At 35.6% G+C, this 15,222-nt stretch overlaps 1 protein-coding gene across 9 annotated transcripts in view; it reads right to left on the bottom strand.

The window, feature by feature from the left end:
* Window positions 1–5,130: 5,130 nt before the first annotated feature.
* Window positions 5,131–15,222, bottom strand: part of RPS6KA5 (ribosomal protein S6 kinase A5) — an 83,998-nt gene continuing 73,906 nt past the window's right edge. For all 9 annotated transcript variants that reach the window (XM_030006552.2, XM_030006524.2, XM_030006558.2 and 6 more), the window contains 5 exons: window positions 14,216–14,386; window positions 10,571–10,762; window positions 9,799–9,958; window positions 8,636–8,799; window positions 5,131–7,651 (listed from right to left, as the gene is read on the bottom strand). In XM_030006552.2, coding sequence (XP_029862412.1) covers window positions 7,412–7,651; window positions 8,636–8,799; window positions 9,799–9,958; window positions 10,571–10,762; window positions 14,216–14,386 — 927 coding nt within the window. In that variant the 3' untranslated portion in view covers window positions 5,131–7,411. The remainder of the gene's footprint in view (window positions 7,652–8,635; window positions 8,800–9,798; window positions 9,959–10,570; window positions 10,763–14,215; window positions 14,387–15,222) is intronic.

Here is a 15,222-nt window from a genome sequence, read left to right as displayed (position 1 = left end):
CTCCAGACCAGCATGGTTAGGCTTTAACAGCTCTAGAGACGGGAGCATTCAGCTGACATCTGGTTCTGCAAATCTTCGATGAGTTCTGAGCAGTCTTCCAGAAAACAGCTTTCTTCTATTTCTTCCACCACTGCATTCACAAAATGATCCTCTCTTCTAGTGCTTTTCCACATCCAAAATCAGAACCCTACCCTCATTCATTTTCTGAATATCAGGATATTAGGTAAAATAAACCATTGCAATTACTTATCTTGCTTTTTGGTAAGCTCCTGCCACAAGATTTCGCACCTTCTTGACATGACTAAGAATTTTAGAGAAATGCATACTTGTCAGAAAGAAAACTTCACTGTAATCTGTTGGTAGCTAGCATATAGTAAATTCAGGAAATCAATGTCCATGTTGCTGCCTTTACCAATTGAAAATGGCAGCATTTCCCTCTAAGAAAAAAGTTGACAGGTGAATGGTTTTTTGGGGGTTTTTTTGGTTTTTTTTTTAAAGATTTTAAGTTAAACATGGAGACCATTGCTTCTTCAAAAGCAATGCTGTGCAACCAGAATGTCCTGTACATTATGGTGAGGCAAAGCACTCAGCATTCCCTTCTCATTCCTTCCCCTTTCCCCTGTCCCTGCCCACACTGACAAAAGAAATAGCACACCCTGTTCCACTTACTGCAAATTAACACAGCCTGCTCCTTTATAACCAACTGTCAGAATCTGTCACCAATTCATTTCTTGGCTTTACAGCTTCAGAGGTAAAGGTAGAAATTACGGATGATCTCTTCTACTGGGACTCTAGCAAAAGAGTTTTTTCTGACAGGAAATAATTTTGCAGGTTTCTTTCTCTACAGGTAAAAGAGATCAGTACATTAAGGGTATCTGTAAGCATCAAAATTTGCTGCAGTAGCATCTTAAGACTGTCAAGGTTGGAAGCCAACGCCAAGCTTTTACTCATTTTTGTAATCCAGATGCAGGCTAAAATTAAAGGCCTGTTCTCACTTTGGTGTTCAAGTAGATCTCAAGTTTTCCTTTTAATCTGACAGCTTTAAAATTGAACTAAGTGACCTGCCAGGGCTGCATACAGATGGACTGACATGGTGATACATATTAAGTAGAATAATACTAACACTTGAACTTAAAAGCAACAGGGATATAGCACCTCGAGTTCTAATTTGTACAATCACTGTACAATGAACACATCACCGGACAGTGGGATCCTGTTCCCTGAAGAAGGCATAGCTTCAACAGAGTGACTATTACGTACAGCTGAGCTATATATTTAAAGGATGAGAACTCATTAAGGAGACATCTGAGAAAAGCTTTGAGGTACTTGCTGCTTTTGTGAATTAATTACTTTCTCTTCTCCACTGCATATTGATTTTAAAGGAAAAAAGGATACATACCATTATGAGTAAGCTTCTACACACAATACAATAATACTATCACCTAGTCACCTCTGTCAGCGTAGCTTGGAGACAAACCTTGAGCATTGTCCCCTCTTTGCATCGTCTTTAAATACAACTTTCCCTCCTTTCTTCTCACTTCGCTGTAATTCCAAAGACTAGTTTACACTTAAAAGCTTTTTTAGCATAGCTGAATGTGTCACACAAAATCACACCCATAACTGATATAACATGTACTTGGTTCAATGTAGTTCTATCAGTAAATGTCAGTAATATATATTTTGAACTAAACTAGCTAAAGACAGTGATTACCTTTCCCAGCAGACTTCTTTTGGTTATTCAAAAGGCCTTAGCTTAAATCCTTAGATTTTCTCTTGCTTATGAAAATAAACCTTTGGTCACAATCATACTAAGACAACTACATATTTAAAAAAAAACCACAAGGAAAATCAGACGAACATAAATGAGATGCCAATTTTAAGATTTGAAGCTTGATTTGTTGACAAAGAAAAATTATCTTTGTATTAAGAAAAATATAGGAAGTTTGCAATCAGTTTGCAGTTTCATCTGTGATAGGTTTCCGAGCAGTTCCTGAGCAATTAGAGTTCTGTTTTTCTCTGCTTTATTGTTGGCATTTCAAAGGAAGTTAGCAGACTTCTGCATGAATTTTGTGAATACAACCAGATTGGTTGCCAATTTTAAAAAGCGATTTTATGTGTGAACAGTATGAATTCCTTTCTACCTCTGAATAAAGTATTAGTTTTCAAAAATCATAGCATTAAAGTGTATTAGGTTTTACAATGCTTCATTACTACTTTTACTTTGGATTAACTATCGAATCAATTAATCCAGTGTTAACCAAAATACCTTAACCAAGTTAGTATAACACTTTTATTTCCCTGTCTGCTGGCTGAGAAGCGATACAAACACTAGAACCAAAAAAAGGGTAGAGCATGTGGCCAGAAGAAAGGATCAGGAATGGCCCTGTGGGTGACACTAAACTGTCAGACCAGCTCATACCATCTCACCTACCTAAACACTTACCACTGATTCCCAGGCAGCTGCAGACTTCCCTTTCTATCACACAGAACATGAAGGCTGTCAAAATACATGGGTTTTCTTCGAATTTACATTATTGCAGATGTCTTACATTTCTCTGCTCTTGCTGCTTCTGGGCACAACAAACAAAGACTGCTCCAGCTGGGCTATGTAATTGAAAGCATCGCTTTATTTACTAGTGCAGACTACAGGAATCATCCCAAGTCTTCTTTTCTACATACATGTTCTGAACATCCAGAATCTATCCAATGAGTGATATATAAAAATGCGGGATGGCAGGCCAGAGGTAGCCAACAGCTCTGCATTTCTTATTTTTTATAGCAGCCAGTGCCCTGTGGGTCAAAAAAGCAAACTGAGAAGTGTTTCCCACAGGTAGACAAAGATCAAAGTACTTTTATCTCTTTACAGCAGAAACGGCCATGTTATTTCCTGTTCTCTCAGTCCAGAATATTCAGTCAACTATCTCAACTGAAGGAAGACAATGTCATGTTTCACAATGTAAAAATCGGTGCTGAGAAAGACTGTCATATATGGGGGAAAAGAATGAAGATGACCAACTTGGAAAAAAACACCTGGAATGATACTTGAGAAATTACTAAAAATTCCAACTGAAGACCAAAATGTCATATAAAGATACACATGTGTATAGGCACAGACACCCATAGTCATAGACCTGCAGAGTTAGGAAATGCGTTTATGCTGGGTAACCAGCAAGAAAGCTTGCAATTCAGTGTCAGTGAATATTACACGCACATGGAGACAGCAAGGGGAGAAATTTATCCCTGAAAACATCTTCCCAGTAGCCCCTCATCTCTGACTTCCCATTACGTTCTTCCTCTTCTGTGGTAGCCCCCTTGTCTGGTCCTCTGCATCTGTTGGAGTGGAGAACTCATTTTTAAGTACAGGTTCTCTTAAACAAGGCATATTACTTTAAATTGAGGCCTTGACGTGCAATACAACATGTATCTACACACTTACATTTTTAATATGTGCATGTATTACATGCAAGACACTTGTGCAACACTTCATCACAACAAATAAACTTACGTCATCATTTTGTGAATATTTTCTGCCAAGAATTATTCTGTTCCTGGATGAGTGCTAGGGAACACAGCTGTGCAGATAGCGTTACCTTGTTCAAAAAAGTAGCCATCAAAAAGGGCTGACAAAATACATACATCAGCAATGCCAACTTGAAGCCTCAATCCATTCTGATTAAATACTGCATTTTTGTGTTACCCCCCTGCCCAAACTGTTTATAATAAAGCATTTTAATAAAGTTTTTTTGGTAGTAGCAAACAATGCATATGCCAAATGCACTGACCCTTCTATTAAGAAACAGCAAATATTTCAGCTGCTTTTCCTTATATAAAGTGTAGAAATTATACTAAGCCAGAGGAACGGTAAGTCATGTTACTTCCTTTGTACCCCTCTAAATCCTTTAACAGAATTACCTCTTAATTACTAATATCTCTGTTTCTATTACAAAGAAATAGCTTTACAGAATATTGAGTACTTTAAAGATTAGATTAATAAACACACTAGTTATTTAAATCTTTACTGATAAGAAATTTGGTTTTTCAAACAAATCTGCCCACAATACTGCTGACTGCATTACATTTCTGACAGTAGAGAGATATCATTACTAGACATTAAAGTTGCTTGATGCATAGCAGCACTGTGAAGGAAACTTAATCTGAGTATAAACATAATTTACAGTCTAACACCTCTTTACCAAGGCAATATAAAGTATTTATAGTACTAACGAAGATTGGCTTGTACACTTCAGATTTGAAACAGTGGTACGAGCATGAAAAATTTGGCCCATGGTCTTTATATGACCTAGAGTGCCAGGCTAGGCAACAGATTAAGCTGAGACAACATCATTCTGCCAAGAGTAACTAGTCTCCTGGAGGGACATCTGAACAAGAAGTGAACCTGCTCTTGAGAGTCTAGGTTGCAACCTAGTTTTATCAATGTAAATGAAGATCATGTTTATGTAAAGATGCTAATCTAAAAATTCAGACAGCTTAGTGTCAAACACACCTCCTCAAGAGCTCTGTTACCTGGAGGCAGCAGAAAGTGAGAGGTGATAAACATTTCAGCTACCCCAGGTAACTGGTTCAAAGCAAAGGCAAGGTGACACCTAAAGGTACTTACCCCTGCCAAAAAGAATTACCCTGTTTTTAAATTTTTATTTCATAACTACTGTTAGAGCACACAGAGGACACAGAAATATTCATCTATAAAAGTTGTCTTTGATATAAGTGATGTATTCTAATAATTTTAGTCTCGCAACAGTCTCTCAAAACCTGTGTGAAAAAAACTTTGACAATACAGCCATTATCTCTAGCATTTAGTATCTTGTGCAAGCACTCTTTTTGTTTCATCAGTCTGTCAAGCAACAGTTTAAATTTCCCAACAGGGACACAACTGTACTGTGTTTCTAACTTTAAGAAGTTATTTCAGCTGAGTCACAATAGTCCAAATCCACCTGGTATCCAAGTTTCTTACACTTAAATGGAATCAAACAGAAAACTGCTTTGTGTTGTCCTTACCCTGAAGACAACAAATTCCAAGAACTCCTCAAAATGCAAACTTTACAAGCAACCTGTTCTCCAACCTCCCAGTTCACTTGTACTATCTGCATAACAAGTATTAATGGTGGATTGTTTGTTGTATTTACAGCAAGTTTATTGGGGAGAGGGAAAGTATTCTTTTACAAATGAGCCATGTTCACTATTGAGATTACTTCCAAAGAGAGCATTCAGAAAGCAAATCTGAATATATTACATTGACAATTATTTTTCAATATTTTAACATCGGCCACTTAAAATTGGTTGTGTTATTAGCACATATACTGATCTTTAAATATACTATTTCTACATAAACAGTGCAAATCTCAATATTCACATCAACCTGAAATTAATGCTGCAATTACTGTTGACATTCACATCAAGAAAGTAGTAAACTATTTCACATGAGCAATTCCAAAACCTCAGAATGCCATTATTAATATTAAAGGAACACAGAACAAACATGTTGGGCTTCAGAGCCTTGTTTTGATACACACAATCCCTGTAAACATGGGTGTATTATATTTGTCAATACTGATATCTGATATAATTCTACAAATAAAACCACTGATATAAACAATTCCTATAACCTTTTTTGCATAGGGTTTGGATTAAGGTTACTTTAAGATAGAGCAAGCTGTTAACAAAATCCCCTGGTCAATTGGTCTTCCCTCACACAAATTTAGGCATATGATTAACTTTACACAAGGAGTCTCTCTGACTTCAGTGGAAACTTACACATGGTAAGCGTTTGCAAAACTGGAGTCATTTTTGCACTTAAGTTACCCCTAGTCATTGAGAATACAAGCAATAAAAGAGCTCTCCACAAATTTATAAAATACACTGATCTAAAAGTTTATGCTGATGTTTCTGTAAGTCACATTTATGATTCCAAACAGTTATGTACATACTATACTATCACAGTAGGAAATACTTCACTGTAGAACACCACAGTGAACAAGTTGTGAAGCACAGTGTTCAATATAATTTCCCTTTAGTATTCCCAGTGCATAAGTTGTTAACATCTACACTACACAAGGTGCCCAGATCTAGTATTTGTTATATACAATGTAAAAGCAAGATAGAAAGAGCTTCGCAGTTTAAAGTAAGGAATGAAAACAGTGGGTAATATACAGGGATTCACTCCTGCAAAGTACAGAATTCTCCTTCTCAATGACCACAACCACCAAATATGGCGGGTTTCAGGTCATTCAACCCAGTAAAACAGTGCTCAGCACCTTGTAGGAAGAGAGATTTGAGTGCACTTTATTACAAAAACATCTCCGTTTGATGTTATAAAGTGCAAAAAAGAAAACATATATTCTAATATTTTACAGTCACTATTAAACTGCCATATTTGCACAATGCAAAATTCAAATACTTGGTATACATTTTGTATGGACCCTATAATAACAAATGTTGAAACTGGAGGTTTTGCATCTTTAAAAAAATCTTAGTATTTTAAAGTTATTGTGTAAATATAAAAAGAAAATATAAATTATAATTAGTTCTTGAAATAGATATTTTAACATGTGACCATTTTCCAAAGCATTCCATATGAAATTTCACTTTCTCTTATAGCATTACATTTTAGAATCTGTAAAACATTTTAAAAGTTAATAACTTCAAAAAGTAGAAATAAAAATTATTGTATCACAGTACTAGACACCTCGCCCTATCAGACATCTTTTAACCTAGATGTTTTTTTAAAAATTAAATAAATAAAAAAAACCCCTAAGACTTATATTCCCAGTTGTTTAGAACGAGATATACGGAGTTACCTTTTAAAACCACGTAAGAGTTCCATAACACTTCATTTTGCTCTTAAAATTCAAATAAATGGGATAGAATATAATCACAATTTTAAAAGGCCTTGAAGTACTATACTGCTTTGGTGCATTGTACCAATGATTCTTTACATGCATGAAGAATCAAGTTCTATTGACATTCTTCACAGAGCTGCGTAAAAGCAGAAGATCCAAGAGTTCTATGTGTGTTACGGAGCCTTCCTTTCTTTGAACAGTGGGGAAGAAACTGGGAGGAAGATTCTGACACTGAGAAACAGTCTTCCTCCAAGCTGTACCACGAGCAGCATAGCTCCTTACCTCGAGCTTCACTGCGTACTAGTAATTTAGCCCTAAGAGAATACAATGTTGGTTGTATAATAGTATTATACCATATCCAGTGATACCAAACTTAATGCTAAAAAGAAATGTATTGAAATACAAAGCTAAAAAGGTATGATTGAAATACATTTTTAAAGCGACAGACATTCCTGTAGTCTTTAAGCCACAGGGAGGACGGGTGGGAGAAGACAATATAGGTACTACCAAGTTTATAACCACTTAAATCTTCAAGACAGGATATTCTCTGCTTTTCAGTCAGAGAACTGGAAGATGGTTTCTGGGTTATTGCTGTCTGTAGGGTTTGTTGGCTGCAGTGTCTTTGTAGGTGTAGTTTTACCATGAGAGTGAGAGGAAGAAGAATGTGAACTTTCACTGGAGCTGCTACGTGTCTCTGTGCTTGTACTTGTTTTTTTCATTTTCCTTCTCTTTGCAAGAGGTGCCTTGTCAACATTCTGGAGACAAAATCCTTCCCTTTTGTACTTGTTAAAGGCCTGTTTAAAAATAAAAGGTAATTCTAAGCTTTTCAAGAGGTTTAAGACATTTTATGGCTTGTAGCTTATTATGAGTGTTCTACAGTAAGCAAGCCATAAGATAAACTGTAATCTCTTGACAGATCCCTACTAATTCTTACTGTAGCTGTAACAATAACTTTACTAGCCTTTACATGTATTTAAGAGCCCATACATAACATTATTAATTGGCCTCTTCCCCTCCTTGTTCTTTTTAATTTAGAAGTATTTTTTATTAAGCATTAAACCTATTTAAGACTACATTTTCAGACACTACACTTAGTTAAACCACAGTTTTTCTTTCAGCCCAAATTATGTTGCATTATCAGGACCTCTCCAAGTAAAAATTTCTTTCTTTTTCTCTTCTTGGTAATAAGAGTCTACAAGTATTTCAGCACAAATATGCTCAATTTCAGTTTATTCTCTGTAGAAAGAATCATGAGAACCAACACTATGTTTGTATAATACAGTTGCAGTTCAAATGTTTTTAGTAAATATGCAATGGCAGACAAGCAAGTCCGTTAAAAAAAAGTATCCGTGATATTGAAAATATGAACTAGGTATGTTCCAGGAATTTTAGCTCAATTTTGTAACCATAAAGACAAAAACTCAAACAGTTACTTAAGTTAAATAGAAAGTTTCTTCTCTTTTTTATAGAAGTTTGAAGACCTTTTAATAGATTTCTCTAAGAAACAGAGTATTTATAACAGCTATTTTTCATGACCAGCTGTCTCTCAGTCCCCAAAACCCCATTAGTATAAATGTCTTCAAGACATTTATTCTTGCCTCATCATTCATGTTTTCCTGTACTCACTCACAGATGCTAGGTATTGAGAAAAAATTGCAGCTATAAACAATCACTGAATTATAATTAAAAATATGTATTTGTCCTTAAGAGAAAACATACAAAATTCTAGATTAACACATTACAAAATTTAGCACAACATTAGATTTCCTAGAACTTACATGAAAAGTGGCTTTGACATATGTATGCACCGCAGCTCCTGAAGAGCCTAAGTTATCAGGAGTCATTAGAGGGTTGGATGACAGCTGGCTGCCATCCTGAAGCCATTCGTTGTATCTCAGGCTGGACATTTTAATTCTTTTGTTTGGATCCACTGTTAGAAGTCCTAATAGAAATATATTACATTCTCTTAAATTGTGAGCTATTTATCTTCTTTTAATAGAAAATGCAATTATTTTTTAAGAAAATCTCATGCATTGCTTTGATAAGTAAGTAATGCCAATATTTATCCTAGATATGCCAATACTTATCCTAGATAAGGCTCACACAATGTTATACTATCATCCTCTCCAGAAGAATCATTAAATGCAAGAAATTGCTATTCAACTGTTTGATAACTCACATCTCTTTTCACATGAACTCAGAACTACCAAATGATTTCTTCACTTAAAACCTGTCTAGGATGAAGTTCAAGAGAGTAAGCCTCAGATTCTCTGCATGATCCACTGAAGTCTGAATCTGGAGATGCCTACAGTTTTGGCAGAAAAATTCCTTACAAGCCTGCTTCTATAGAAATTCAGAACTCTATCTTAGCAGAATTAAGACTGGTGTCTATCTCATGCTGAAAACATAATTAGATGCTCAAAATCTTAAGGGGAATCAAAGCATAGCAAACGTGAATGAAGCAGCTCAGAAATATAGCAGTCTTGGTACATGTATTCAAAAACAGCCCAAGTTAAAAATTATAGTAATACATTCATTTTCTGCAAAAGCTCAGCTTTGAAAACATTTATCTAATAACCTGGTGTTTTTACAAAAGCAAAGATAACATAAAAGAAAAACTCTGCTTTTAAATATGTTTTAAAAGAGTGACTTCACTTTTTCTGAAGCTCTTCAGTTACTTCTAACCCTGCTAACCTTCTATCAGCAACTCACTACATTAGAAGCTCCCTGCTAGGCATACAAGCAATTTGTAAGGCCATTCTGATGTGTCCACCTTTACCCCTAACTTGTATTAGGGGTCAGTACATAGCTCAAGCTGTGGATACTACTGTCAGGTGAGGCACTCTGATGCTGATCACAGCATCCAGGTATTGTACAGTTCTCTAAATTTTATCTTTTGACATAAAAACATAAGGTACATGAAATATTCGTGAATACATACCTTGAATTAACTCTTTAGCCTCTTCAGAAACATTTTTCCAAGCTTCTCCTTCAAAGGAAAATTCCCCCTTTTTTATTTTCTTCATAATTTCCAATGCACTGGTGCATGTTAAACTTTTGTCTTGAGACTGAAATGGTACCTGTCCTGATAGCATTGTATACTGTCATGAGAATAAAAGTAGTATTAACAAACACAATACATTTATTGACAACCCTATTACTAGTACGGAGTGCTGTTGTTTGCATCACCAGCACTATACAATAAAACTTTGACTAGCAAAACTTCAAGGCTATAGAAAATTTAAAATATGCAAGACTTTCTCTGGAGTCATTATTAGAAAAAAAAACATTCATATGTTTCGGAAAATTATAAACAAAACATAATGGCATTTCTACCCAGTTTATATCTAGTGAAATTAATTTTCGGTAAATCAGAATGCAAGCTGATTCCTTCTCTGAATTGAAACTGTAGGAAGATTATATGAATGGCTGTAAAATCTCTTAACAAGAATATCTCTTTTTAAGAACCAGGCTGTATCAAGTATTTTTTCCATTCCCAGAAATGTTGAATTTAATTTACTGCTTAGGAAAAAAAAATCTCTGTCCCTGGAAAACATCTGTCTTTGGAACCTATTATTTGTGCAGCAGTATTTTCACCTTACTTGGATTCAGCATCTACCCAATTCAAGTCTGACATTGTGTCAAGTCCTTTGCATTTTAACAAAAAGTAAATACATACAATAAAACTACAATTAAAAACCTCAATCACTCACCAAAATGACCCCCAAACTCCACAGATCACATGATTCGTCATAACCATTGTGATTCAAGAGCTCTGGGGCAGCATAATGAAGAGTAAAACATGGAGTCTTAAGAGGCTGATTATCAGGTGGTTTTAAACGAGCAAAGCCAAAATCAATTATTTTTATTTCTGAATTATCAGTTTCATCCGTAAACAATAAATTCTGAAAAGCAAAGACAAAATCAATACCAGCACTGGGTAGAAAATTGGTTAGAATACTTAATAGTTATTTTTTTTCCTACATTTATTACTACGGAAAACTTCCCTAGAGAAAAGGAGAACTGGGAGACACTGGGAAAAAAATGGAAAAACAGAAATAACTGTAATCTGGGATGTAAGAAAATGTGATGTGTTTATCCGTCCCCCTGCAAGCTAGGATAGTTCCGTCTGAGATTATTAACGAAAACGGGTATTTAGCAGAGAACAGTGGGGAAAATAATTCTGGGAACACTGACAAGAGAAAAAGCAAAGACATCAATATAAATGGAGAACTGCCTTCTTCCTCAAACAAAAATAAGTTTTCTTAAGCTTCCGCTTCCTTCTGGCATGTTGCGAATTACAGCTTTTTTGTACGTTGAACTCTTCTTGCATGTCTTGTCTTGTGACTGACTAGTCTTTGGTCCTTGAGTGGTAGCACACTGAATCCATATTGCCAGGAGCACAATAATGCAAAAAAATAATTTGAAAGTGAAGGATGGTGGACTAGAAAGCACACCAATAGCTCAGTAGTTGTACCGACTGCTGTCTGGCATGGATCTCAAAGTCAATATAGATATGCATTCTGGAAGAGACCTAGGACCAACAGCATTCAAGCACTGAAGGTCACAGAGCAGTCCAACCTCGAACCAATGTCCTACTTGTTACACCAAGGTAAAGAAACTTTGGTACAGTAGTCCCTGAGAATTCCAGCTTTACAGACTGGAATGTGGCATCTTGGACTTGAAGACAGAGAAGTTGTTATCAGTTTGGAAGAAGATTTAAGACAATCTGTTCTTCTTTTCCCTGAGTATTTATATTTGTTAAGAAAGATACAAGGGTGAAGCCAAGTCTTAGAAGAACTGGCTGAGGCCAAGATGAATTATAAATTATTTCTATTCCCCCCTTGAACTTTCGAGAGAAGAGAGGAGAGCAACATTTTGCTGTTGCCTTTGCTGTTTAACCTATGCAATGCCAGAAAAATTCTCAGTATTAGAAATCCTATGGCCCTATGTAATTTTTGTATTACAAAAGGTGAATGACTCAAAGTAATTAATTTCAAACTCATTAAGAAGGGGGGGAGGGGGGAATGATTGCTAGACTGCAAGCAGATCAATAAGGAGAACCTGAGAGCATTCATTATGTATAAAAGAGAATAGCTGCTACAAAACAGTATTTTTGCATTCCATACTGCTGTTAATAGCTTAATGCACAATCACAAAAGTCAGTTTTCCCTATTAAAATGTTGTGCAAAATGGATCTGAGTGAAGCCTCATTTCAGCAAAAATATTAATGAGGATAGGTGATCAGTACAATCATCTTTTTTCTATGGTGGTGGTATACAGCCAACAAGTAAAGAAAGAACTGCAGTAACATTGGTTTAAAAAGACCTCCTTTCTTAAGACAAAAATGAAATTGGTTATGTACAGAAAGGTACAGTCCGAATGTCCCAAGTTGGGTTCAGACTACTTTGTTGATTAGGTAAATAAAGCATGTTTCACAAAAACCCACACTTACAGCAATATTCCACATATATTTTAAGGATATATAAACATTATCTCTGCCTTAGTACGTTTTTTTCTAATATCTTTGGAACCTAGTTTACAGATTAATGATTACTTCACAGAAATAGTCCTCAAATCCTCTACTGAGAGGCTCCAAATGGTCACATATGCTACACGAACTCTTTATTTCTGTGAATTTCCTATTTTCTATCCAGTACTTTTCCTCTATTTTGCAGAGCAATATATGTGATCTAATTACTATTGCTTAAACAGAAGAGTCTTCCAGTCCATGCAATTAAAAAAAGCCTCATCCTTCATGACATGTAACCAGCCATATTTTTTAAAATAGACTTATCAGTATCACATTAGATGTCAGAGTTGAACATCAAACAAATCTGACTGGAACTGTTAGAGAAGCAACAGAATTTCCTGTGTATCTTTTTACAGAAAGGTGCACTAACCACATCTATATTGGGAAGCCTGCATATCCCGTACTAAGTTCATTTCTGAACCTAAAATAGTAACTTTCAAAACAACAAGCAGGAAGGAGACAGGCTGGTTAAGTCCAGCTTTGTGGAGTCAATGCGTTTTGCAAGCTGTTTCCTAACCCTTCATTACTTTGACTTCCCAGACTTCTGTTCTTGAACATGATATAGAATTGATGACTGCCTGATTTACCATGCAGCTGAAGCTCTGCTTTACAGAATCTGGCCTTTATATTCAAGATGGTAATAAGACTAAATGACGAGAATGGGAAGAGAAAGGATTTCTGGGTTTTGCCCTTTTAATAATGGCTTGTTTCAAAAGCTGTTTTCTTTCCTTGATGACAGCAGATAAACTTTTTCCAAGAGTCACATTTTCAACTGACACATTAGAATTTCACCATAGCCCCTCTTTATTTAATTGTTTATTTAGTACAGAGACTCCAGTACAGAGATATTTTCGAACGCCTGTATTTTGGACTGATTTTCAAAAACAGTTTAATACCAACACCTAGCAGACTTCTTTACATGTTGAACTGGAATTACTATAAAAGAAGTTTGTAATATACCAGAAGGTATGTTACAAAAGGATGAAACATTGGTAGGAATGGTGGATCGTTTTGAACTCCAGATACAAAAGGAGTAGCTATTTCCTGAAGTATGATGACTGTAGTCACCAATACAATATAACATCCCTATTGGATGAACTAACATCAGTCTACACAATTCTTGGGCTAAAGAAAACTAACACATATCCAAGCACATTGTTGGCAAAGAAAAAGCAGCAAACATTGGCTCCAGGAAGTAGAACAAAGCCAGTGGTCAACCTTACCATAGTAAACTGAATTGTCTGGAAGGCAAGATGTTGCTGGACAGTAAAAATACCAGAACAAGTAATTACTGAAAAATATATATTACATAGTTGTTTCTCTTGGGAAACTACTAGACTCACTGAACTCAAATCACACATCTTTATTAGTTGGCTGTGTTAGCTTGTGGTTCATTTTCTGTTTAACTGGGACAGAAGACAGTACAAGGGTGTCACAGCTACCTCCCAAAGAAGCCCTACAAGGGAATTAAGATCAAACAAAAGGTGGAAATGTACAGGCAAAGTACCCAAGCAACCTAGCTCTGCTTGTGAACTGTTTCCATACAATAAATATATACTTACCACTAGTAAAAACTTTCCCCAAATAAGCAAAGAGTGTTTTTGAACGAGTGTAAATTGCTTAAAAAATTAAAAAACTTTCCTAACAGTTACTTTTACCTATGAACAGAAAAATATCTACAGAATTTGCTAAGTAGAAGTGATAACATTTTATTAAAAATATAGAAGTAGAAAAATCTGTAATAAAAGCTGGAGGAACAGAAATACATCATGTTCCAGATATTTAATAGCTTAATGTCTAAACGTATATAAGCAAGTCATAATACCTCAGGTTTCAGATCTCTATGGACTACGCCTACATCGTGCATATGGCTCACCGCTGAAACAAGTCTGCGCATAATATGACTGGCTTCAGTCTCACTGAAATGTTTCTTTTTCTGAATACGTTCAAGCAGTTCTCCTCCCTTCAGCAATTCCATTACTAGAAACGTGTGAAGCTGAAACAATAAAGAAAAATATGCCATGTTAGAAATTCAACGTTACAAACCAACATTCATTCAGGAGCTAGGTACTATTCCGATAGGTTCTCAAAGTTTGAAGAAATAAAATGTGCTGCTCATCGCAATTCAGAAGGCCAATAAGAAGCATGAAAATTGCATCTCAGATGACCTTTTCCCCATCAGTCTCACTGAGATAGAAGAATATTGAGGTCTTCCCCATGTCCACCCATATTTATTTACAAAAACACAGTGCCACCATGTAAATGGGTGAATTTGTAGGGAAATGAAATGCCTTTCTTTAGGCTAGTAAATAAAGCTGGAAAAAGCTAGACTTTTGCTGCTTAAGCCTGTTCTGATGTAGGGATACATTTCTATTAATATGCATAAGGACTTAGCCATTTAATGTTACCAAATCCTTTCAAAGCACCCTGAAACTTTACTGTGAAATCAAAGATTATCTAGAATTTCTTCCAATTTTATCCCCTACAGAGCAGTAGCCAAAGCTACTCTATCATTAGAATCACAATAGACATCTTCCCAAACATTAAAGAGTATTTTTTTAATTAAAAAAGTAATGGTTGTTTAGATGGTTGTTCTTTTCAAGACAATCAATAAGCAGTGAATTCCTTGATTATAAGGCAACACTAGCCCACAATCAACTGCAATTCAAATATCTTGCCATTAAACAAACAGCAGACTTCTCAGGACAGGAAAGTGAGGTTAGCATTCTTAAAAGGCAATGGATGTAGGCATGTGATGGCTTCTAGAACTTCCTTCCCCTGAATGATAGTAACAAAAGTTAATATTTGCAAGCAAAGAAGAAAAGTTCTGGG

The sequence above is a fragment of the Aquila chrysaetos genome, chromosome 2 (genome assembly GCF_900496995.4).
Source record: "Aquila chrysaetos chrysaetos chromosome 2, bAquChr1.4, whole genome shotgun sequence".
Taxonomy (NCBI): domain Eukaryota; kingdom Metazoa; phylum Chordata; class Aves; order Accipitriformes; family Accipitridae; genus Aquila; species Aquila chrysaetos.
The sequence above is the reverse complement of the archived record's forward strand: the minus strand, read 5'-3'. Positions and strand labels throughout refer to the sequence as shown.